The 27,655-nt window shown below is 27.1% G+C and overlaps 2 protein-coding genes across 3 annotated transcripts; both read left to right on the forward strand.

Moving 5' to 3' along the window:
• Window positions 1-1,479: 1,479 nt before the first annotated feature.
• LOC108772208 (acyl-CoA Delta(11) desaturase) lies at window positions 1,480-22,130 on the forward strand. Of its 2 annotated transcripts, none has more exons than XM_018537698.1 (6): window positions 1,480-1,492; window positions 15,085-15,623; window positions 17,652-17,782; window positions 19,587-19,792; window positions 21,218-21,403; window positions 21,676-22,130. In XM_018537698.1, exons 2-6 carry the CDS (start codon window positions 15,347-15,349, stop codon window positions 21,989-21,991), a joined length of 1,116 nt encoding a protein of 371 aa, XP_018393200.1. In that variant the 5' UTR covers window positions 1,480-1,492; window positions 15,085-15,346; the 3' UTR covers window positions 21,992-22,130. The 2 variants fall into 2 exon arrangements, with proteins under 2 accessions (XP_018393200.1, XP_018393199.1); XM_018537697.1 differs by lacking the exon at window positions 1,480-1,492 and adding an exon at window positions 1,592-1,670.
• Window positions 22,131-24,271: 2,141 nt separating this feature from the next.
• Window positions 24,272-27,418, forward strand: LOC108772188 (acyl-CoA Delta(11) desaturase). Its single transcript, XM_018537678.1, has 5 exons — window positions 24,272-24,482; window positions 24,889-25,019; window positions 25,597-25,802; window positions 26,071-26,256; window positions 27,045-27,418. Exons 1-5 carry the CDS (start codon window positions 24,308-24,310, stop codon window positions 27,352-27,354), a joined length of 1,008 nt encoding a protein of 335 aa, XP_018393180.1. The 5' UTR covers window positions 24,272-24,307; the 3' UTR covers window positions 27,355-27,418.
• Window positions 27,419-27,655: the final 237 nt, after the last annotated feature.

The raw sequence follows: 27,655 nt of genomic DNA on the forward strand, positions 1-27,655 counted from the left end.
AAAAGAATAATATTAAGTTCAAAATTTTAAACATCATAATCAGACATGTTCATGCAATCTAGTTTTTAATTGTCTCTTAGTTTGCCCAACATAACTAGCATCGCAATAATAATATAATAAAATAATATAATAAAAACGTTTTCTGTGTTTTTTCGAAATGCGCTTGACAATGCATGATATATGTGATATTGATTGAAATTGTGATCGTATATTGTCCGTCGTACGATACAAATTATTATGACACGAGTCTCGTATATCAATAAATTGATGAATCGGTTTCTTTCACACTTGAATAGATATATATAGTTTTATTAATCTTAATTGACACGCAATTTGATCGTCTACATATATCTGTACGAAATACAATATATACATATATGTACATATATTAAGTTTTTACGTTACATGTACGTATATTATGTTTTTACTTAATAATGTTAATAAAAAGAACAACCTCCAATAATCTTGATTTTCATTAATGTTATCAAGATATCAATCCTGAATAATATTGAAGGGATTTTAGCCAACATTTTTCTATTTAAAGTAGTGTTTCTGAGATATTTGAATGGATTCTCTAAAATGGGACATCCTGTATATTTACCGCATCGTTTAAAACTTAATTTATAAATCTTTCTTTGATGATTGGTAATTTCGAGAATTGGATTCCAATGAATGCATGATATTTGCTTCAGAAAAATTCAAACATTATTTATCTATATGAATTCTGTATTCTATATTTTATTAGTAATATCTGAATTCTATATTACATTAATTGTTTATATTTGCATTGCTTTGAAATGGAAATTTTACTTTAAAAATAATTATATTGAATATCAGATATGTATCGTGAATTTTGTTCTAACTTTTTCTTTCTCTCCTCTCTCTTTCTCTCTCCTTTCTCTCTCTAGAATTCTTTTAGTTGATCATGGTTCTTCAATAATCCTTATGGACTGGCGCCATCTACAACGTTTAGAAATCTGACAATGAATGTACCGGTACCGATGAATGCTGGCTGCGATGTTGCGAAACGGGGGAACCCGGCCCGGCGCCGTGTAAAAGCCGTCACGTCGCTACGGCGTTCAGTTTGCATTTGTGCGCGCGCTTCGTTGGCAGGTAGCCGTGCATTTTCCTTGGAACTTTCCTTTGTGGAACAGTGAGTAATTCCCTTGATAAGAAAACGACCTGATTAACTGATATAGGTATACAAACGCGAAAGCATGGATAGGAAATAAGTTGAAATTTGAAAAATTTGCACCTTCAATTTGTATTCACAAATAAGATGGAGTATAAAGGAGTTAACACGGGATCTTTGATTCCAGTGATTCGCTTGTGGATGCTGAACAGCTGATTTGGTATTGTTATCTCAGACTAAAATTTTCGATCGCTTTGCAAGAAATAGCTGTATTCTATGAAGATTGATTATTCTACGCTAAAATAACGTCGTTGATTTTTTCTCGTCACCCAAAATTTTGTGCACATGCGTAATACAACGGTAAGCGATCAAATTATGATTCTGAATCAAATTTAAACTAAGAGGGTTCCGGGTTTGTGGAGTAGACTTATCGTGAACGTTTTATCGCACAGAGTTCATAAAACGGGGTATGGCGGCGATAGCTTTATTAGATTGTGAACAGTCTTAAGGAGAAAAGCAAGTACTGCGTTATATTCTGGTAAGTGTGTCATTCTCAGGATTGGATACAGATAGGCCGTGTTGAGATATATGTATTGTCAGTACTGAAAATCTGTAGTTCAGGTTACGTATATAATAGAAAAAAGTTCTTAAATCTACCAGAATTTTAAATTAATTGAAATTCTGGTAGATTTAATTAAAAGTACAAATCAGACAATTTATAAATGAATTTATTAAATATTTCAGTTGAGGTAACTAAATTACAATAATTAGAATTCTGAATGATATGGGGAATTTGTTTTGTTTGTACTCTTTGTGTTGGTACAATTAAAACACTTTTTCAATGTACATCATAAATTTTTAGTATTAGCAGTACATGTATATCGCAACATGGTTTTAGATAACTTATTTATTAAATAATACAAAATAAGGCCCAATAAGTATAAAACAATAGGAGTAATAATCAGGGCAATGAGCCAAAAACTAAACGCAATAGAAAATTTTCCAATTAAGTACACGGAAAGAATTATATCTTAAAATTTACCCTGAAAATATGATAATCGTGGGACAACGTTATATTTCGAAGAAATATTGATGTAAATCTCTCACATTCATTAATAAAACTACAATAAGATATAAAATAGGTAAGATAAATTTTACTGAAGTGCATGGCAAAAATCTTTAAATTTATTGTATTTTGTACTATAATTACTATATTTTCAGGGTAAATTTTAAGAAATCCTTCTCTCCGTGTATAATATAAATTTAAAATTTAATACAGACGTTTCGACTCCGATCGGGTCATCTTCAATGTAACAAAAATAAATTATAAATTTCAGTGTCGCTAATAGATAAATACAATGTCAGGAAATTATTGGCATCTTGAAATTATTTATTAAATATATGTATGCATACACTTTTTAAATGCTCGGTTTATCTAGATCTATGCAATATTCATTTGTGACACTGCAGACTTAGTTTTATTAATAAGAAATTAGTATTATTAACAGAATTGTGTTAGACAATTATATTTTAAATCAACATTATGTGAAGTATTCGAAGATCAATCACGATATGATTTGCAAAATCGCGCATCACGGTCGCAAGAGATCAGGCATTAATTATATTCATTTCGATTTTATTGCCGTCTATCAAGTAATCTACTTTAGACATGATACGTGCGTGTATGAGTTACAAAATAACCGTGCATTATTAATAAAATATGTGCAGGTATACACATATATAAATTATACATATATGCATATACATGTACATATAAAAAATTAGAAGTCAGAAATGATAGTAACAACTTCGATAATAATAACTAATAACCAATATTTCACAAAGTGGACACAGTAACCGAAAAATGATACTCATGAACATTTTTCGCATATTCGGAACTGAGAATGATGTAACAAGTTTGTTGAGCCGCGTAAATTAACTCTTATAAAGGATATGGTATGTGAGATCAAATTTTTCAACGATTGTTGTAACTTACGAATAATTAAATTATAATAAACAATTATATTAAAGTTACGTATAAAGTACACAAAAAAATTAAATAAGAAGAAGCTTACAAATAATATTTCATTTCTTCAGTTTTTAGAGAAAAAAGAAAGAGAGAAAATTGATCAAATCTTCGTTTAACAAGTGTTCATGAACACATTGGCTATAATCCATATTTAATGTCAGTCAGACAGAATTTTGATTTCATATTAATTTTTTTTTAACTTTAATAATTGATATATAAATGCTACTGTTTTTTTTACGTCTGCACTTTATTTAATATTGTTTAAAATGCTCTCAGAAGCGTAATGATATGGATTACTATAAACTATTCAATATTGATTTCTTATTTTAGATAGATCCGTTACTACATTGTTATTTAGAAACTTTTTATGCTGATATATTTGTTGCAAGAAATAACATATTTCTAATACTATGGCCGATCTCGCACTACGATATCGCTGTATTTGCTTAATTCCAAGATACTGTCGTTTCTGCAAATATTTTTTGCAGACATGACAGTAGCGTATATATGTCATCACTTCATTTTAAAGATAAAATTAATTATAACATTAAAGTTAAAAACAACATTAATCGATATTGATGTTATTAGAGGTTTTAATCAATCGATATCAGATGTAAATAATATAAAAGTAATTCTCCCCCTTCTCCAATATCAATCTGTTATTTTTATTATTTTTGAGAAATGGTCAATTCCTAATGATATATATGGTATTTTCAAATTGGTTTTATAAGTAATACACATGAGAAAAAATTTGGGTGAATTAATTGAAATTCTGGTTGACAAAAGACGAAACAGACATTCTAGCTAAATCTACTGAAATTCTAGTTGTAATAATCGAAATTCTGATTGATATAATCAGAATCTTCTGGATCATTCATTTTTAATCAGATATTTTTCTCAGTGTATAAATTTTTTCGATATTATCTCACCGTGCGGTTTCTAACAGCACGTTTCGTTGTGTAGAAGAAACGCTATGTTCCCACAGCGTTCAACCGTTGTATACTTCTTCACTGTCATATTCACCTTGTGTAAATGTAAAACTCAAGTACGTAGTGAAACATGTATTTCTCATATTTAATGTGTCGTATAATTTCTAGTCTAGCCAGCTCTTGAATAGTCTAAGTCCATCGCATGATGATTTATTAGTTTAACTTTACCTTTGATGTAACGTTGATTGTTATTTTATTATTACATTTACTACTTGAAACTTTTTCATATTTTCAAGGAGTATTCATATTGAGTAAAAATAAAATATGTATTAAATGAAATTATTAAAAATTTTTTTTATTCTATATGTTGCGCGCTCATTAAGTAACCAATATCAGATTATTATAAATCATCATTTTTATATTTTTTTGTGGTATAAAAGTTGAAATATGAATTGTGTAATATTAATAATTAAATTATATATAATTACATAATGAGTTAATTAACTATACGCTTGTTAATTTTTGATTACACATAGATAGTAATCTAAATTTCATGTATGTATTTATGTCTTTGTTATAACAATGATTTCATTTATACACTTTTATCTATTTTTTTATCCACTTTTATTTTTATATTTATTAACTTTAATATGAAAATTACTTTTATAGAAGCTCAAAAGTAAAACGTATCTAAATTTTTATTATAATCTGTACTCGTATCTGAATCAAATTACTTTAGTCTTGATGTATAGATGACATCGTGATTTATGGTGATTTATGGCTTTTTATTAAAAAGCAAATACAGCATTATTTGATAATTGCAATTATAAATATATCAGTGTGCTGTTTACGAAAGTTTCTATCTGTATAAAAACGTTAATTAAGTGAAGGACTCTTAATTTCAAAAATATCATTGTATAAAGTAAAAGAAACGCTTTATCACAAATATTCAAATAAAAGTACTAAGATGACGTTAATAAAATTATAAAATTTACTGTAGCAAACAACAAAATTTACTTGCATACATAAATGGGTCGATATTACACCTCGGGCTGAGATAGTTGAAATCAGTGGCAACTTCAAATTAAGATTACGATTTATCATTAGCTTTTCCCAGGTGTACCGGTACATTAATTTGAAGTTGTCACTGATTTCAATACAGGTTCCGACTATCTCAGCCCAAGATGTGAGCGTTTCCTGTTTTATTTATCTGACTCTTATTTTATCCTTTTATTTTATACAATTATATTTTCTATCTGTATGCTGATATCATAAACTTATTACTCATATGTCATTAAGTTAAATAAGAGATTAATCAAAATTTAACTGTGTAATAGAAAATCAATTTAAAAAATTACAAATCTAACTATTGGTTATCAATTTGCTGACAAATCATTTAATAATCATTTACTTACTATATACGTATAACAATAATGCGAATATACGCATATGGTGCAAACTATGATTTATTAAGAAAGAACAGCTAAGAAAATTTATTATTTTATTCGCAATATTTTTATAATAAAGAGATAAAAGATTTTTTGTTACTTTCATGCTAAATAAACATGCCGTCTTACTTACATTTCACGTTCATTATTATTGAATCGAGAATTTGATTTATTATTGTTGAAGTCAGCTTTAAGGCTTTTTTAACCGTGACAAATACTGGTATACTCTCTGGTCACGTAATGTGTGTAACATACGTAATCTGGGCGTGGATTAGAATACAAGATTCACCGCATGAAGACGCATTTCTTTCTAAACCTGCGTGTTGCATACTATTGTTAACCCTTGAACCTTAGCAATGATATTTGTTTGTTATTTGATACTTATGCAAATTCCGTTGAAAAATATACTTCTACCATTTTAAACATTACAAAAATCGACATAAAACTTTTTTCTCCTGTTTTTATACATATATTAAAAATTAACTAATTTAAAAAAATTTTATTAAAGATAATTGATTAGTGTAGGAGAGGGCAGTCTCTTTATACCATTAATTCTTCAACAATTGACATTATGACAGTTTCAAATTGCATTTGCGTGGCTTTGAGTTTCAACAGCATGATCATTCTTTGAGATTCTCTTCTATATCATTTTATATTAACGCAGCTAGTCTGTTTGAAACAAGCGATAGAAAGTCTCGGTAACGAGGAGTGGCAGGATGAAGAACGATTCGACCGTGAACTATAAATTTTGATTAAACACAATCGGACATAGACTTCGTTCGAAGAGCGCGCTTTCAGCGCATTACATCATTTTATTCTTCTTTTATGTCGTTTGTTTTATGTTTAATGAACAATAAAGATAGAATGACACAATATCGCTGATAATATAATCATAGATAATATGAAGGTGATGTCCCGAACAGATGGGTTGAGTCGTTTGGTGAATTGCAGAATAAATTGCCGAATTGTGCAATACCTTTCACGTATGTTAATCGTAAATATTACAAAAAAGCGCGCGACGGAATTCTCCACGATTCTATGATAACAGTTTTTGCTTTAATACACTTTGTCACGAAATCATTAATGTACATGCATTTAATTACCTTTTCTTACATCAGAATTTCAGTTCACACCACACGTTAAAAGGCTTTGTAGCACATTATATAATATATACTTAATATTATATTTTATGCTTGATATTTATAGAGAAAAATGATGTTTTCTCATATATATAATTCATGATTTTATTGTAAACCTCCTGATAAGAATATAATAATAGAGATATAAATATTATATATATATATATGTATATATATATTATATACAGAGTGTCATTAATCGATTAAATCATCTATCAAGAGCAGGTAGAGTAGATCGAACTGAGTCGAAAAGTTTTATACCTTTTTGCAGTTTATGCAATATTTAACGAGATATTAGCCTTAAAGATAGCCGAATAAACGTGTTCGTCCGATCTACTACTGCCGAATATCCGCCACCGTTATCGTTTTGTTATAATAATAATAAAACGCAATTATTCGTTCTTCATTTCGTTTCTCAGCTGTGTTTGATCACTTTATTATATTTATTTTACTAATAATACTTGTTTGCCACTAACAATTCTTAATCATTCTTAAATTTAAAAGACTGATCAGAATTTAGCTCGTAACTCTACGCAATTACACTTAATTAATTCTCGTTGCTTTAGTAATTTCTGCCTTCGCGCAGTGCATTAAATTAGCTTTTACCGTGTGGGATCAATTAAGAAAATTGTTCAACGTTTTTAATTTGTTAAAGGAGATCAGAGCTTGTAGTTGACGTAGTGTGATTGTCAAAATATCTATAACTCAATCAGTATATGGTAGAAAAATTTTGTTCTCTTTACTGCAGATTGCTCATATAATATTAATTTGTTGTATAAAATGATTTGCACCAAAAGCATTGTATATATTATTTACAACAACTTTTAAGAAAATGAAGTTGGTAATTTTTTTATTATTCTATTCTATTGGTTAATAAATTTTTGGCATTATTAATTACTATATTCCTGTATTTATAGAAAATAACATGTCTTAAAGAATTTTGCTACAATTATCCTGGCAAAGTTTGTGAATACAATCTCTTTTACTAAAAATAATTATGTGAAGTAGATTGACCACCAAATATGAGACGGGGTTAAGTGACAATCAATTTTATATCTTTAGATCGACATATTTACATATACATATAAAGAATATGTTTAAATATATAAATATATTATACATTTCATATATGTAGATATATGCATATGTTTTTTTATTTTTTAATGTAGAAACTACAGTACAGAAACAAATTACGGATTTTAGGAATGAAATAACAATCTTACTTGTATATTAAAAAATATATATTAATATAGTTATATTATTATTTCCTAAAATAGAAGAACTGATTAAAATAAAAATTATATTTTTTATATATTGTCCACAACAAATATGCTACTGCAAATCCTAGAACGTATGACAACCAACCCAGAATACAGGACTACTTTTGCATCATTTTCAGCTTTATTTAAAATTCAATAACGAAATTTGTACGATAATTCAAGATTCATAACATCTTTTTTAATACTTCAAATCACTAATTAACACTAAAAATCACTAATCAAAAAATATGACAACCGGCTCCGATCTCCTCTACACATATAAATAAATTTTAATATTATTTTAATAGTCTATTACTCTCCGATTGAAAGATCCGATCGCAATAAATCGATCAAAGTTGCGGTCACTAAGATAATGCGATTGTGGAAATAGATATCAAGGATAAATTTATCGATGACACACCTTGTAAATACCCTACATATGTTGGTCGTTTTTTTATCGGATTTCTAATGAAATTATTGCACTTAGCATGAAGCTGCATTATTACAATTCCTGAACAGGAAAGAACTCTCGTCTACTATTGCAGTGTGTTCCACGATGTATTTATAGCTCATTAGACTATAAAAAAGTACACATGCTTCACCTCTCACACATATCAAATAATAGAAAATTGAGAAATAACTGCTTTGATGCAATTCTCGATACCTGAGAGAAGTTATGAGCAATTATTAAATATTACAATAAAAAACATTTACATAATCTAGAGCATTAATAGTACGATTATTAATCCTCTGCAATACGCGGGGACTTTTTACGAAGTATAGAACAAATCATAATTACGTAATACGTCAGTCGCTGCCCGCCTTTGGCGGTAGTAAAATGAGTCATGTCGTTTATAATGTTTTTAATTTACGTACAATGATTCATTATACCATTAAGTCATTCACGAGACAGAGAAAACTCGATACTTATGCAAACAATCTATAATCAATATTGACCTTTTTGTTATTATTTGGTAATATATTTGTAGGTAGGTGTGATAAATTATGTTGATTATCTAAAAAATGATCATAGTTTTATAATAAAAGATGTGTAAGAATTGGTTATCGAATATTTTGCAAACAATAGTATGTGCAATGTAAGCTTAATAATTATTGTTTTTATTTGACTGATACGTGCTATGGTTTACAAAAACATAATACTACGAAATACATCTTATATTATTAAAAATAAACAAATGATTATTAATTAAACTGTGGCAAGGAATGACAAATCAATGCTCGCAAGTTCAAAAACAGAATAATCGTTTTTATTAAATTATAACAAATTTCTACAATGTGTGCGTTCTAACAAAAAGTTGTAAAAATTGTTTTTTATAATTTAAAAATATTTCAACAAGATAATTCACTGTTAAGGATGAATACAATTCTGTAAAATAATCGTGATGATAGAACGTGAACAACTTCTATCACCATTGATGAAAGAACTTCAAATCAATCTTCTATACTTAGGATCCATGGCGCCACTGAAGGCGCATCTCTCTCATTTTCAACGATATAACGGGTGTGCAGCAAAAATGAATTTTTTTTATGTTAAAGCGTTACATTATTTTCTCTAATATAGAGATTATGATATTTTTAATTTATTAAAGAAATAATATAAATAAGGTATATACATAATTTTGTTTTTGACTATGTATATTTAAAATATATAAATAATAATTTTTTCAAATTATTAAAATTGGTATTTTATAAGACGTGCATTCGAGTAAATTCGTGATCCGAGATGTTACAAAAAGTATAGTTCACAGACAATTAAATAAGCTAAGCAAATACCTTAATTTTAACGAAGAGAGGCCAACATTAGAAAATGAAATGCGCGTTGTGACAAATACGTTGGATGCATGTATACGTAACATACGTTCATCATTGTCAAAGATTGAAAGTGCGATATTTGAAACCGGCGTGTATGCGAATAAAAAAATATATAGTACTTTTCGTTTGCACATTATTGCATAATTATGTCAAGGAATAAATATTATATATAATTCTTTACTGAATTCAGCGGATTAATTTTTTGTAATTAAGTAACAAGTTTTGTTGAACAAAATGCAATATAATTATTTGTAATATTACTTATGTGTAACAAAAATATAATTTCAACTTTTTTTTATCAATTTGAAGTAAAAATATTTGAAATATTATGTCGTTAAATCTTTAAAGTATATACTTTCTAACATACAGAAGTTTAATCTCTTAGTAACTTCTGGTTATTCATAATTACTTATGGTTAGGAAAATTTTGTAGAAATAGAATTTTAATTACAAATATAATATTACATAATATCTTTTATTTAGCATTTATAGCTCTTTTTATTTAACATTTATATTTTTGCAATGTATGCATACATATTGCATATGCAACCTTGAGTGTAATTACAATCGTAAAAGAGATTAAAAGATAAAAATGAAAAAAATGCTATAAAAGAAAACAAAGTAAACAGTTAACCTAAATTAACATTAATCGCCTCCTAAAAATTTGATAATGTTGAGATTGTGTGCGTATAAAGATGCGAGATCAAATTGTTTGTTTCGTTGCAATGACGAATAGAAGTCGAGCTTATGCCCTTAGCGACAGTTGCATATCACGTAAAATTTTGTGCAAATAAATTTGGATTCTTTTTCATGTTTTACATCTTTTTTATGCTAATTTTAAGTGTGTACAAATTTTACTTTGAAAAAAAAGAAGTAAATTCTTTTTTATCGTGATAATATACAATAGAAATCATGAACAAAATAGATTAAAAGCAAATTTTGTCTATCTTCTATCGCTTGGACAACTTGGAATGAAACCTACTATTTTCGTAAGGACAATTATATTTTATTTATTATAGTGATTAAAATGCCTTTAGCTACTATATATTATATAAATCAACTTTAATTGCTCGTTTAAAATAAGCCTTGATATTAACTATATTGTTTTACAATCACACGAGCCAAAAATTCTTACAATTATATTTTGTAATGTATTATATATCATCAGAAGATTATGAAAATAAGAAGTGTTTCTATACACTTTATTCCAATTATTATTTACTCAAATGCCGTATAAATATAAATACTTATGCTTTCTTATTTTCAAATTTTTGCAAAATTACAATGAATGCACATATGGTATTCTCCCGTGATAGCTAGAAGTAAAACTGCGTAAAATTATTCATTGAAAATGCTATTACAGCTTTTTATTATTAATTATTATTAATTATACCCACAAGTTTCGCACACTACCATGCAGTGTTGACTCGCATTGTTTCTTTATTTCAATTTAATATCGCTTTTTATTTTAGTGAAACGCAAGTACCGTGAAAAAATTTTGTAAACAGAAACATTAGATATACGAAGTGTGTTCTTGTAAATGTTTATATTTGATCTATCTTTTTAAAACTGATTTCTATATTTATATAAATTATCTTTGTATTAGTCTGTCGTGTCAAAAGGAGCGTGATACAAATCAATTAACAGAATCCGATATAATAAATGTATACATTTAATGATTTTTAAAAATATAAAAATGTAAAGAAGAGACATAAGAAATATGTAATAAAATATAAAAATTAAAGATATAAAAAAATTATTTATGTAAGTTATAATGTAAGTTATGAATTGACCTTTAGATTCAGAGTGGAATCGTCTCGTAAAATAAAGCCGGTTTCGTGTGAGCCCACATCCACCAATATAATTAACCCGATTTGTGAAATACCTGAATTTAAGACAATGCTTTCTTCCTTAAGAAAACAGATATACTTCTAACTTTTAATAAGATATGAAAATATGATTATCTCGTTTATTAGTTTAAATTGTAAAAAATTTAATGTTATATTAACTAACAATAATTTAACTTTATATGAGTATAATTTATTAACAATTTAATACAAAATATTTTACAATTATTTAATTGTATAATATTATACAGTTATATAATATTTTTTTAATAAATCAATTTAGGTATAAAACGTGAGGTATAAATAATTTAAGAAGTATAATTAAGAAAACGAAGTATATTAAGGACATAAATAAAAAAATCTTAATATTTTTTTTAATTTTGGATTTTTAAAACTTGAACTAGAATCAAAGTTGATCTATTAGTAAATTGTTATTTAAGTTTAAAACACCGAATATTACATATAAAATATACATATATATGAAAATAAAAGTATAAAAAAAAATAAATTCAATTTTTATCGTAATTTTTATCAGATATTATTATTATACGCACTAATGCCAACGTACTGTACTCTATAAATTTAATTTACATTTAATGATAAAAAGTATCCCCTCTGAAATTTTTTGCATTCACTTCATGTTGACTTAATATTCTAAAAGTAAACACTATTAGTTTGATGACAAATTACTTGAGTAAATAAAGCCGACAAGACGGATATTAAGGAATTTTCGATGACGTCTTTCAATAGCTTTAACATCACTTGTTTCTATTCAAGGATTTATCGAAAGCCCGCTTAAACCTACTGTAAATTTGAGTTACATGTATAAGCATCGATCTATAATCGATTTATTTAATTAATGAATTATTTATCAATTGTCGGCTTTAAATTTTTGAAAACAAATTAAATAAATTGATGTGAATATGAATCATGCAATAAATTCAATAAATTAATATAATTTAATTTATAAATTAAATATTATATAACATAGTGACACTTATATATTAATGTTTAATAAATTGTATCTATCACATAATGCGCGAAATGAAATTGTTGTATCAATGTTGAAACAAGTAACAATATTGATGCATACGATAAAGTTGTATGTATCAACATTTTTTTATTTGTTCCTTGTGCGAGACGATTTATCGTAGAAAAACTTTACCGCGGTAAAACACGCGTGTTTTGCTTAGCTTAACCTTGTTGTGTTCTTTCTCTGAAGGACAAGCTTAGTCGATCAAAGTCACATCATGTAATGGTTATAACGTCAGAATATTCTTACGTGTTCAAGAATCGGCGACGCAATAAGATACAATCAGTGTTCTCCAATAGGATTACTAATTGATAAAATTTCGAGAAACTGAAAGAGAAAACGAAAAACTTACAAAAAGGAAAGTATTTTCTGTTTTAAATGTTTGCAAAATACCCCATTTTAGATTAAATTTACATATCAAGAAAAATAGTTTTTAGGATTTTTTTATTAACAATTATGTAAAAATTATCTTAATTTTTGGTAAAGAAAAATATAAACATTATATAAAATTTTGATTTAATTTTTTTTATAATTAATACTTACAATAAATTTTAATATCTATTTATTTTATTTAAATTATTTAGATTTATTATTACTTATTATTTATTTTATATTTGACTGTAATATATTATAAATTCAATATTTTGTCTAATTTTAAATGATAAAACTGCGTATATATGTACAAAGTTATCACATAATACATAATGCATATATCGTACTGATACGGATAACTATTGTTTTCGAGTTGGAGGCTGTCGATCGATCGGTCAGTTCTCTTGTTATTTCTCGAAGTTTGACATTGACGTTCAAAGTAACCAATCATCAATATATATTTTATCAAAATACTGGAAAATATTGCTTGTATTATTCGTTCCCGGTACGTCTCAATGATATTAGGAAAGTCTGTTATCTTGTAAGTTTTGATAAATTATTAGACACAATCTACTCTTAATATTGTATTAAATAGCAATATATTACTATTATACGTAATATGACTATGATAAATCATAATTATATTATTTTAAATAAGAGATAGTAGTATTTTTTATTCATAATTAATAATACAATAATAATTTCTACCTAATATAAGGTGAAATATCGTAGTCAGTAATGCTAATATTGCTAATTACTTACATTTGTTATATGCTATGTGTGTAATGCATGTTAGATATCATAATTACTTATATGGTAAAGAGGGATTATATGATCTTGTGCAAAGAAAGATACTGCCAGTAAAATGTTCACTGTTAATTAAGGACTAAAGATTCATAAAAATGTTGTATAAAAATATAAAGATTTTACCAGAAAAAGCACACAGAAAGAGGAAAAAAGTAATTTTGTTAAAAATTATGAATAATTTAAAGACTGATATTTTTGGTATATGAATTGTATAAAGGTTCTAGTCTCTTAAAGCAATACTACGTTTTAAGCATTGACGACAAGTGTTTTACTGCATTGTTATCATATGTTGCAAATTAGAATGCCAAGAATATTCACTAAATTCTCATTTAGAAGCTTTATCTTTTTGACGGTTACTTTGTTTTTTAGAATAGCAATTTACATTACAAAATATTATATTTAATTAAACACTTTTTTGATATCTGAATAATTTTAAATATAGTTATAAGAAATATTAATTTTTGTGTCTCTATATTTTCGATATTCTGATTGATAAAACGTGACTTACATTGCTAATATGTTAATTGTAAAACTATTCGCAAATGCTAACGTGTTATAATGCTCGACATACAATTAGGTTGAGAATATTTTTGTAGATTGCACCTGTCGTTGTTAAGTCAACGTGGAAAATGTTTCCGCGGTTATGCTAGGCTGATTTACATGCTGAGATTTACGTAACATATTAACGAGGTATAACCTTGCCATAATTCACATAAGTCTGTGCACTTTTAAATATTTACCAATTTTTTCCAAATTTATTATCAGATCGATATTGAAGTACAGCAAATGTTCTGTAATCTTAAGATAATTCAGTTTCAATATCAATAATGAAAAATTAATTGTTATAGAGTGTCAATCTACACTAGCGTGCAGTGAATTCGTTACTTAATGAAGTTAACACCTTTCATACTTGATTAAAGAAAGTAAAGGATAAAATATAAAATCACCCTAGAATGATCTTTTTTTGATAACAATTTTAAAGAATACCTAAAACCAGATAATCTTATCGCAACGCAAACTGAGTGGGGTTATCAGTGATCAATATGTAATGTGTCCTAGAACATTTAATGTTAAATTCTCTTCGCTTTCATAGAGAATATTCGCGTATTCGAATATCATAGAATCATCAAAAGAAAGAAGTTAACGAAATGTTCTAAAAATCCTGAAATATATCATTTGACAAATTAAAAATTGCTTTATATGGAATATTATTTTAAAAAATATATTAAACGACATATATTCTTATCCATGTTTTAGATCTGGAGAAGACCATCCTGTGCAGCATAAAACGATCTAAAATCTTGATTTGTTGTGTTTAGATTTGCATGTATTTTATACAACAATATCACGTTCAATAAATCGAATTATAAATATTGGCGAATCTCTCGAAAACTACTTGAGATGCAGAATAGCAACTGAATCGATTCGCGTGCTTAAGAATCAACGGTGGATCTATTGTCAGTGTATATCTTCCAGGTGTTTCTAGCTAAACGATTCTAAAACGTCTATACAGAATACGATGAAAATGTCGCCGAACGAAGAAAGGGTATCACCGACGATATGTCCTAAAGCAGAGACGGATTGTAACATGACGCTGAAGAAGAATCGGTTGGCGAACGATCAATCGGCACAGAATCATAAAGCAACAATCGAGAAGAACGATGAGTCGATTGAGATTAAGTACGTACCGAGGATAAAATGGCTGGATTTTAGCGCGCAATTCTTCATACATGCCGGATTTCTTTACGGGCTGTATTTGGTGCTCACACAGGCAAAATTGCTTACTTCGCTATGGGGTAAGGCGAATTTTTTTAGTCTCTCTCTCTCTCTCTCTCTCTCTCTCTCTCTCTCTCTCTCTCTATATATATATATATGTGTGTGTATAAATATATTATGTATATGTATATGTATATATTTAATCTACTATCAATTGTGTCAATTTTTTATTTTAACATAAAAATATCAATGGTCTTTTTATTAAAGAAAAAAGGTATTATCTTTACATGTTGCTATGCAGCATTTTTAACTTTAATATATGGTACATATCTTTTTACAAATCTTCAATACATTTGAATTAATCGTTAATCAAATTTCGTGCTTTGAGATACCAAATATAGTTTCGTTATCGCTTATCAGATAAATGGAGGTAAACTTGTATAATCTCTGCGTACCCAGCGAATGCTTATTTGGTTTTGCAATTTAATTAAAGCTTTTGATTTTACAAATTAACCAATACTGTTTTTTTATCATATACAAAATAAATAATAACTAATATTACATTATTTATTACACTCCATGTTTAATTCTACGGTGTAATTAATCTTTATATTACTCTGTAACAGAAGTATACCTTGAATTAACTTTTACTCTTTACAATTCTATTTCAAAATTTAACTATAATAATTCTAGCACTTAATTGTATGAATCGATATTACAATTACCTTGGGTTTCCGTAAAACAATCCTTGAAATATGAGTATGTTGGAAGTAAAATTTGATTTACGATAGCGCAAGAATGTAGGTCGCACGGCAATTTCACGTCATTTGCGAGTTAATCACAATAATATCAGCATTGTAATTTTAATGCTGTAACGTGTGCTTGACTGCATCGAGAATTGGTTATCAATTTATCTTCTGTCTGCGAATCTGTCGTTTTTTAAACATATTTTACAATGTGTGTAATGTGGATAGATGAGAGCACGCAATCAATTCGAACGAAATTATGTCGCCGCGGTAATTTATAAATGTCTTAAGTGTTATCAAGTTTTTATCATACTTTTTTAATCGCGAAATGGTGTGTCGATAGTTGAAACAGGAAATAATTATGATTATTACTTCTTATTTTATAAATAATACAAACATAATAATGAAGTTTTTTAGCCTCTATTATTTATATTTTATCTGTATTCTTATAATTATATAATTTCTTGTCACCGTCTTACTTTCTTATAAGTCGAGATCGCTCGCCGATACAACCGCAAAAGCTGGTACTAAACATGATAGCAAGCATCATATGCGAGTATCGAGATATTTGCAATAAATTTATGTCATACATAGTAGAGTATAATTAATTATAATAGAAGTTGAATCACACACGCGACATTGGCCGTGAAAAATAAATGGCAAGATAAAAACACGCACGGCTATGGCTATGAAAGCACTTATAAGGAAAGCAGCTGATAATGAAACGGGTTACGCAAATGCACATGTTTGCATTCGATTGATGTTTAAAGCCAACACTTATATCGAATTTACTGGCGTTGGATCTCGTAAAACGGAAGAATATGCAGCGATAAGGATACCATGTCTCGTATTTCTGCAATGTGTATTTGTGGTTATATTGCTTTGCGATATGTCGAATATAACATCTCTTACATTTAAGAAACACAATAAAAAAGGAAACAGCTGTTACAAAGTAATTAATTAATTTCTACAAATTTATATAATTTATAATTTATTTTATTTTGCTTAAATTTTGGAAATTATATAATATCTATTTTTATAAGAGAGAGACCAAGAATTAATTATTAAAGTCGAGAAAACGTAGATACATGAGTATTTGAAATAAAAATAGACTTAAATAAATTAAAAGGTAGCAAATATTAAAAATTAAAAATATAGAAAATAGAATTAATAATTATTTTACAAAAAATTATTATTTACAAAGAATTTCTTTTTTTAATAAAAATAAGTGATATCGTAAAATCTAATGTAACTCTAATATAAATCTAACGCGTAGTAAAATATTCTAATGTTGCTGCTTCTCTTTAACCAAATGTATACTTTTGAAAATGTTTTGGTGGAATATATTTTTCATAATTACAGTGTTTGTGACCATTTATACATCTGGCTTTGGTATTACGGCTGGCGTTCACAGATTGTGGTCGCACAAGGCATACAAAGCAAAATGGCCCTTACGTCTATTTCTAGTCTTCCTCTTCACAATAACAGGACAGGTGTGTTTGAATCCTTACGTAATAATAATTTTTGTACAATAATAATAAGTCACCTTTTACTATTGTGATTGTGTTATTATCGTTTTCACACCAAAAATGTAATTTGTATTAAAAATTATATTTATATTGTATATGTATACACAAAGTAGAGCAGTGTAACTATTACTTCCAAAATTTTTTCTGTAAAGTCCAAAGGGAAATTTGTGTAATCAAAATTGCACTATAATCACGAAGGAGACTCTATCATATAATAATTTTTATTTAAGTAAGTAAAGATACTTTGAAGATTTTAAGGTCATCTTTATTTCTTTGTTTGTGGTATGTTTTTTTATAATATTGATATATGAGCTTAAAACAAAAATTTAGAACTCATATATATGATATAAATTATAAGAGTATCAAACAAAATTAAAAATACGAAATGATAAAAGATACATTTTCTATATTAAATAAAACTTACTTTTATTTTATTTTATATATACGCGCGTTTTATGTAACATTTTATTTTTATTTTAATCTTTATTTTAATAATCCTATGGATGAGTTTTAAACTAGTTTTGATCTCCTGTATATTATGTTATATAAAAAAACATACCAAACTTTAATAAAATAAAATTAACTTTAATATCTCCGAAGCGCCTTCCGATACTTCAACAAAAATTATTATCGCTACATGATAGTTTCCTTCATAATCATGCACAATTTTGATTACAAAGTTTTTTTCTAGAAGATTTCTTTCAGAACACTTCCTTCAGAAATGATAACCTTTAAATAAGATAAGATTAAAAAATATTTAAACTGATAAAAAAGTTATTGCTACACTCAGTGCGTGTATACAGAATGTTTCTAAATAATTACAAAATTATATATTGAATTGGAATAAAAGTTTGTAGTGCTGCAAACTTTAAAATTCAAAAAGTTGTAACACTTCGTTAAAAATAAAATTTAAATCGAAAAAATGTTTTTTTAATTATAAATCTCTATTTTTGAAAGATCACGCTATGTATCTTCAGTTCCTGTAAGTTTGGTAATTTTTTACATTTAAAACTATTGTACAAGGATAAAATGGAAAATTTTTTTTATTTTATGCATTCTACCTTTTAAAAAAAACTTACAATAATTTTCAACTTTTTAATAACGTATAAAAATTAAAAGTTTTTCCTACAAAATTGGTTTTTGATAATATTTCTAAAATTTTTTATTACTAAATTACGGCGGATTAAATAAAAAAAGTATTTCGACTTTGATTGCCCATAACTCTGTTAAAAATCATCATTCAGGATGATCGCGCGCAAGGGATTCATTATCATTCAAAAAACTGTAAAACATATGACTAGTCTTGTTTTAGTGTTAAAAAAAAAGTCATGTTTTGTTGAACAATATAATCTATAATTAGCCTATTTTTAACATTTATCTTTCAAAAATTACTGCTAGAACGATAAGTAGCAAATATTTCCATACTTATTGTTAGTTTTTTTTTTAAACTTTATTGTAGGGGAGACAAAAATTTTTTAATACATATCGTTTTCTATGAATGCAGGGATACAAAATTAATAATGCCAAAAACTTATCAGACAACAAAATAGGTGACAAAAAAATTTACTTATTAACTTCATTTTTTTAAAATGCGTTGTAAACAATATATATATATAATGAGTTATAAGCATTTTGACATCAATCTCGTACGGTAATCACGCTCGGTTTCTCCTATAGTATTTTAATTTGCCAATTTCAAGGACACCTCTGTATGTATTTAAAAATAAATTGATGATTTTTATTAATTATATTTTATTTTTTTATGCAGAAAGATGTGTACACATGGGCATTGGATCATAGGGTACACCATAAATATAGTGAAACCGATGCAGACCCGCATGACGCAAGAAGAGGTTTCTTTTTCGCTCATGTAGGATGGCTTTTTACAACACCCCATCCTGACGTCGTCGCCAAACGCAAAGCGGTCGATGTGAGCGATCTAGAAGCGGATCCCATAGTTATGTGGCAAAGAAGGCAAAGACTTATAGTATTTGTTACAACATTCCTTTTTTCTTTACAAGAAACATTACCTAAAATGTACACGCCAATTCTAATGAAACTTTTATTAGTTATTAAAAGTACTGGTAAAATGATGAATCACGATGCTTATTATATTTCATCGACAATTATTAATATTTAGGAAAAATGGAATAATGTTTATGGAAAACTGAAAATTGTAAAAAACATTAGAAAAACACACTGTCAAATATTATTTTGCACGTGTGAATAGTTTCTGATATACTTTTGCCTACTGAATCTGCTGTTCAAATTTAGTTAGCATGTCATAATTTTGAAAAAAAGAAATGATATTAAAGAGGTCAAAAATTCAAAGATTTTTATGATTCTTTTGACGTTATAGCATTGGCAACACAGATTTTCATAATAAAAGTATCAATTTTTAGCTTTAAAATGCATTATTTTATGTCAATATATGATTCTTTGTTTTGGAGATATAGCTATTTAAAGATAGTTTTTTTTTTCAATTGAATCATATACTAAATAAAAAAGCAATAGAAAATTAAAAAGGTATAATGTAGCAGAAGAAGATTACAAAAAATCTTAAAATTAAGAAGATTATTATCTTCTTGTCGTATTATATATACTTTTGTAAATTTTATTTTATTATTTTTTCGTTTAGTATAATCCGATTATATTATATTTTGTAAGTACAAAAGCATTTATTTTTCACATAATATGGTATAAGACGCACGAACATGGAATAAAAAGTCTTTTGTTATAATATAAGCCATTTGTTACAACATATGTCAAAGTTCAAGATCATTGGGAGGAGGTCCTCTATTCTATACATTTTTATTATGAAAACAGTTATTTTTAAATCAATATTTCGAAAACAAAAAATCATAACGAAACGAAATGAAAAGTTAAAACTGATACTTCGGCATGGCATTAATAAAATTTAGAAAAAAATTTGTTGTTAATGTTACAACGTAAAAACTTTCAAAATTGTTTGTTTTTCTATTTTGAGATCTTTTTTCAAAGAATTATGATGTGATAATCAGAATTTGAACGATAGACTTGTGTTTAACAAGTAAAAATAAATTAAAAATGATTACTCACATTTTACAAAATAATATTGGACAGTGTAACTTTCTCATACTTTTTCAATTTTTAGTTCTCCATAAAAATTTTAATTTTTTTTATTAAATATTGCTAATGAAACGGATATCTTTCAAACGGGATTCATCATTTTATAAGTATTTTTAGTAATAAAAGTTTTATCAAATTTGGCGTATGTGTACATACATATTACAGTGTTTCTTGTTAACATTATAAAAATAAGTATAATTTCCATATTGTAATTTTTATATTGTTCAGAAATTTATAATGTCATTTTTTTTGTGACAATTATAATAATTTTATATCAATTTATCCATATAGGTTATATATACCTCTATTTGCACTTCTAACCATCGCACTACCAGTGGGAATTCCTTGCTACTTCTGGTCGGAGTCGCTATGGATATCATTTTGGGTGAACTTCAATTTTCGCTTCTGCATCAATTTGAACATAGCCTTCTCTGTCAATAGCGTGGCACACATGTGGGGACAGAAACCTTACGATAAGTACGTATTAAATTAAATCATGCGCGGAAAAAAAGTTACGGTTGCCACAACCAAATAATTGTAATATTTTTCGCCTGTCAATATATGTTGGTTATAGGAACTAGTATTATGGAAGTTACCTACATGGTTGCTCTATACTTAGCGAGGGTAACTGCTACTAGGTGCTTGAATTAATTTTCGCTGTTAACCGGGAGAGGAAAAAAAATTTTTCGTAACATTTTTATCTAGTCTAAATACCAGCTTTTGAAATAGAATGTGTTACTTGCTCATAGAAACATTTCGCCGGTGGAGAATATTGCAGTATCAATCGCGGCGCTTGGTGAAGGATATCACAACTATCATCATGTGTTTCCATGGGACTATAAGACCGGTGAACTAGGCGAATATCCGTTCAATCTTACTACCGCTTTCATTGATGCATTCGCACGGATCGGGTGGGCCTATGATCGGAAGCATGTTTTGCCAAGTATGATTCGTCGTAGAGCATACCGATGTGGCGATGGAAGTCACGTTTGGGGTTACGGCGATGTTGACATCTTGAAAGAAGATCTAGAAGAATTAGATGTTATGGACAATCACGAGTTATGAGACTGAAAAGTTCGAAAAAATATATTGAGAAAAAGCATTTTCTAATATATCATACGTGGACCATGTAAAGTTTTTTGCAAAGATTTGAGCTAAAGTAATATAGGGATTTGAAAGTCTCTATCTATAACTTTAGATTACTATACACAGTATATACCATTTGGAAATATTTAATGTAAAATGTAATGATTATCGGATTAAAAAGAGATACTTTAATTGCAAAATAGTCAGTAAAGTACAGTTGATTTTAGTCAGCAATTAATAAAGGAATTTTATTAATTGTTGACTAAAATCAACAATTAATATCAATATTTTATTTATGACATGAATTTGTCATAAAATTTATTGTAGAAATAATTAATTAATATACATACATTGATCGTTTATTTATTCTTATATTTATAGGATTTGTCACAATGTTTGTTTCGCAATAAGATAATAATAAATTTTATCGCAACAGTGTAGAAAAGAAACGATTGATAAATTAGAACTTTGCATAATCGAGAATCTATTGTTCGGTATAAGGGAAGTCACTATTTAAAATAATATGTACGATTATTTTTCGTATAATTTGTACGTAATCGTTATTTATACTATAGTCGTATAACTGCATTATACAAGTTTCTGTTTTACTTAACGTGAATGACGTAAGATACAATAATATAAACGAGAATCTTATTAAATTAGTATGTTCTAAATAAAGAAAAATCTGATAAAATTGTGTATATTCTAGAAATATTTTTCCTTAAACATTTTACTAGGAAACTATAGACAATGTAGACATTCAAAATTTATTGTTTTTGATAATTTATACGATTAAAGGAATCAAAAATAAAAATAAAATTATATGTTTTATCAACAAATCGTTTTTGTATTTTATAAGTTTTGTTCAAAAATAAAATTTTAATTAATATTTTGTAAAACACACATCAAGACACAGTAATATTGATATAATTAATATCAAATATAATTCATCTTTAAAATAAAATTGCTTTATGTTTTAATATTGTAATATACAGAATGTAATATTGTAATATACAGATTCACGAGGAAGGGTCAATATCTTAGGCGGCGATAATATCGATCATTTTAAGCAAAAATGTTCATTTGAACATGTGTCCTATTTCGAACAGTTTCCGAGATAGGACGAATTCGGTGTTTTATTCTCATTATAAAACAAGGAACAACTCTAATGTTTTAAAATATTTCAATTTTAAAAAGCCGATTCTTTATTCTGCATTGAAAATAACACAAGGTTTTCAATATAATATTAAATATTTAATAAACATGTTTATTTCTAAATAGAAGCTACATTTTTAAATATAAATTCTTAATTATTTTTTAAATCTTTATCTCACAAACGAAATTATAAATTATACGCATAATTTTATTATTTTAATAGGTTACGTAAAATAGTAAATATATAATTTATATTTTACGGATATGTTTGCCAAACGTAATGAAGATTTCGCGACGTACAAAAATTAAAAAATGGAAAACGAGAAATTTTTTATAAGAAATTTAAGAAATTCATCAAGTGTGTGCGCAATTGACAGACTCATCGAAGTTTAATATGCAGGAAATGACGAGGTAAAAGCAACTTATTTGTGTTGGTAATGAAATTCTGAATAGGGTCATAAGGCTAGTCAGAATATCTTTAACATTATTTTTGCCATGTAGTTCTTTTCTGATCTTTCAGAAGCACGTTTCAGTACGACGTTGTTTAAAAAAGTAAGTAAAACAGATACATGCGTATCTCTTTCAGAAAAAGAAATGTATATCGATGCTTCGTGCATTTTTATTTCAGTTATATTTATCTATTAACTTTTCTTCCTTTTTTCTGGTTTTTTAAACCTTCAAAAAAAACATTTCCTCGTTTCTCCAAATAATTTCTAAATTGTTGCATTCTAAATATATTATTAATTAAATTATGTAAATTAATATAATTATAAATAACTATAACTCTATAACTATAACTATTATATAACTATAAATTAATATATAACTTGCCGTTATGTTGGAAATGAAATTATTTAAGTTATTTTGTATTTTTATGAAGTTCTCTAACTTTTTTTTATTATTGTTTGTAATTAATTAATCATATTCTATTTCTTCTATTGTAATATTTTTTAATAAGACATTAGGTATAAATTATCATTATATATTTTTCGTATTATCCAACAACAACAGATTCTTTCCAGTGAGAAATGATAATGGAATCGACGTCAATTCTATATTAATTCGATTCCATTGTCATTTCTCACTGTGTTTGCAAAGATGTTGATATTAATTTTAGAATTTTTTATCTCAACAGTCGACATGAAGGAAATCAAGGAAGAGAATAATAGTAACAATATCAGTAGCAGCAATAATGAAATGAAAAAACGCTCTATGAAGTGGACTGCCGTTCTATTTTATATCTATCTTCACGTTTTTGGAGTTGTTGGATTATATTTTCTATTTATCAAAGTGAAATGGATGACGGTATTCTACTGTAAGTATTGTAAATCATTACAAACAACAAATGACAGACATAAAATTAGTAAATTCTTTGTGTGATTAGATCATTTTGTAATAGAGCTAAAAATAAGAATTTTTTTTGCAAAGACGTATTCTTATTAAGTTGCTATTGCCACCAAGTATCCCTCCCTCTCTGTGAATTATCAGTTTTAAATATGCATTTTCTACAAATAAAAACCATTTATCAATGTATTTTTAACCGATATTCATAATCTCTCTTAATGTTACAAACTAAAGTTGTATAGCATTTTAAAACATTACTTAATACGATCTTGAAATAAGGACCAATTGTGAATATTGGTCTTTTTAATAATATGTTTATTATTTTCTTTTCGATGGCTGTTTAACTATTTAACTGTCTCCTATTTTGTTGATTTTAGTTATATTTCTCGTCACAAGTAGTTCCATTGGACTAACCGCGGGTGCTCATAGATTGTATGCACATCAAACATTTGTTGCCACATCGCAACTCAGATTGTTCATAATGCTTGCACATACTATCGCAGGCGTGGTAAGTAAACAATTTATGTATTAAGTAGTTAATATTCATAGTATTATTAGTTATTATTCATATATTGCAATAATTCAATAAATGTCAGTAAATATTGATTAATCGAAATACAATTATGTTAATAATGATAAAATTAAATTTATAGAGCAAAATAAATTCCCGTTTTTTATAATAGCAGTTTGTTACTTTTAATATCTTTTTTTACATACATTTTCATGAGTATTAAGCCCGTCTATATATCATCTGTATTCATAGTACATTAAACATTTTTATTGTGCCGCTACATCGTTCTTTTGAAAAATTTACAAACTTCAATAGTTTTATTTAATATGAGAGATATAGTATAAATATATTTTTAATAAAACTAAATTGGGTAGTTATTACTATCACTTGTACATTGCATGACATTGCTTTACTGTAAAGATTTAAGTCATGTTTGTCAGCATACTTGGGATACTTATAATACGTGATAGCGAATATGTTAATTAACTAGGATAATTGCAAAGTCACTGCCAATGTAGAAACATATATGCAGTCACAAAATTACAAAAATAATTATATTTGACTTTACACTTAGGGTTCGATATACAACTGGGTATTTTGGCACAGAATGCATCATAAATATTACGGTACTGAAAAAGATCCGTATAATCATAAGAGAGGTTTCTTTTATTCTCACGTGGTCAGTAATCTCTTGTCAGCACCTTCTGATTTGAAAAAATACGCGAGAGACATTGATATGCGCGATGTGGACATGGATGGATATATTTGGACACAACAAAAGTATATTTTTTTAATTATTATATTATAGTTTAAACATAAAATATCTTACTTTTTTTCCTCTCATTTTATTTCTTTTATATATGAAAAATGACGTAGAAATGGGTTTTTCCAATTTTGTATTATTACCTATTTTATCAATATACTTATTTTTTAATTTACTTATAGTTTTTCCTTTTTTTGTTACTCGACTCTCAAATTATATAATATTTTGTTATTAACTGTATTTTATTAATTATTATTAATAATTAAAATAATATATATTACGTAGGTTCTACTGGATACTTTTCATCGTGCTTGGATTTCTGTTGCCTATCCACGTGGCTGTAGTATATTTGGATGAATCATATACAAATTCGTTTTTGATTATTGGCGCAGCACGATTACTATTAACAACAAATATTTCTTGGCTTGTGAACAGCGCCTTGCTGGTCTGGGGCCTGAAGGAAGGGGACAAGTTAATATCTGTTTTTTATACTCTCTCGCTTTTCTACAAGTTATTCTTCGAGTTGCCGAAGAATCATGGTACCGTTCTTATAAAAAAAAAAGGATGGACATTACAAATAGCATTTAGCAGAATTTGAAAATTTGAGAATATTTTTGTCATAAACTTCAAAAGACTATATAAATAAAGAAATAATAGATATGCTTTCTCTCCCCAAGTTTAAATTGTTTTTGATTCTCTAAATGAAATAAAAATATTACATAATAAAACAATATTCAATACTAAAGACTGTTAATGTAAGAACATAACTAATATAAATATGAAGCCTATAACAGTCTACCTTGGATCTTTTAATCGCTTACATATAAATTACCGCGATACTATCACGAATTAAAATTAATTAATAATTAACTAATGTATGTAGTCCTCTCAAATTGTGCGCCGAACAATCGTCGGTTTTGAAACGCAACTCTAATAATCTGAAAATACTAAATCTGGAAAAAATACATAATAAAAGTTTGAAAAATATATAATAAAAAATTTAATTTTTTTTTATATATTTTCGATTACATACTTTTTAACTCAAAATATTAATAAAATTCTGTTATTATTATTAAGCTTAGAATTTTATATTAAGTATTAAAAAATTCTTGTATTAGTGAGATTTTGATACATGTATAACTATTTTTCTTCTTTTATCGGTATCGTATGAACTTTTTCATGCATATAATAACGTAATCTTTGCACTATGTCTAATGAGTTTGTTTTCAATAATTTAATATGTGGCACTGATGTTTTAGATTTCCGGTTGACGACAATTCTGTTTTTTTCCTGTCGAAGTCTTACTGGTTAAATTACCATTACATGTTGCCATGGGACTGGAAGAATGATGAATTTGGGGCTTACGAAACAGGATTCATCACATTCACTATCAAAATATGGCGCGAGCTTGGTCTTATTAATCAATTGAGGACTGCTACCTGCAATGATGTGCGAGAAGCTCTTTACAAAGTAGCCTCATCGGAGATGACAATGGATGAAGCTTTGGCGGAGGTAAAACGGAATGCAGAAGAAACCGCTTATAAAGAGAAATTGATATATCGTCATTAGAAAAATTAATTTACAAAGAAATCAAATGCAATTTAATGTATTATATATACAGGTTATCCCAAAATACGCAAATCGCAATATTACAATAAGAAAGTTTTCAAAAAGTTAAGTAAAAAAATTATTTTTGAATTTTTTATTTGAAATAATAGTTTATGAAATAACCAGTGTTTAAATGATCAATTACGGACTGCGTTTAAACGCTGAAGTATATGCTTAGAAATACTATCATACGAGCGATTTACGGGTAAATGATTTTTTAAACGTAATCTACAATTAGCTGTTTTTAAACTTTTATATTTAA

The sequence above is a fragment of the Cyphomyrmex costatus genome, unplaced genomic scaffold (assembly GCF_001594065.2).
Source record: "Cyphomyrmex costatus isolate MS0001 unplaced genomic scaffold, Ccosl1.0 scaffold18, whole genome shotgun sequence".
NCBI classification, from domain to species: domain Eukaryota; kingdom Metazoa; phylum Arthropoda; class Insecta; order Hymenoptera; family Formicidae; genus Cyphomyrmex; species Cyphomyrmex costatus.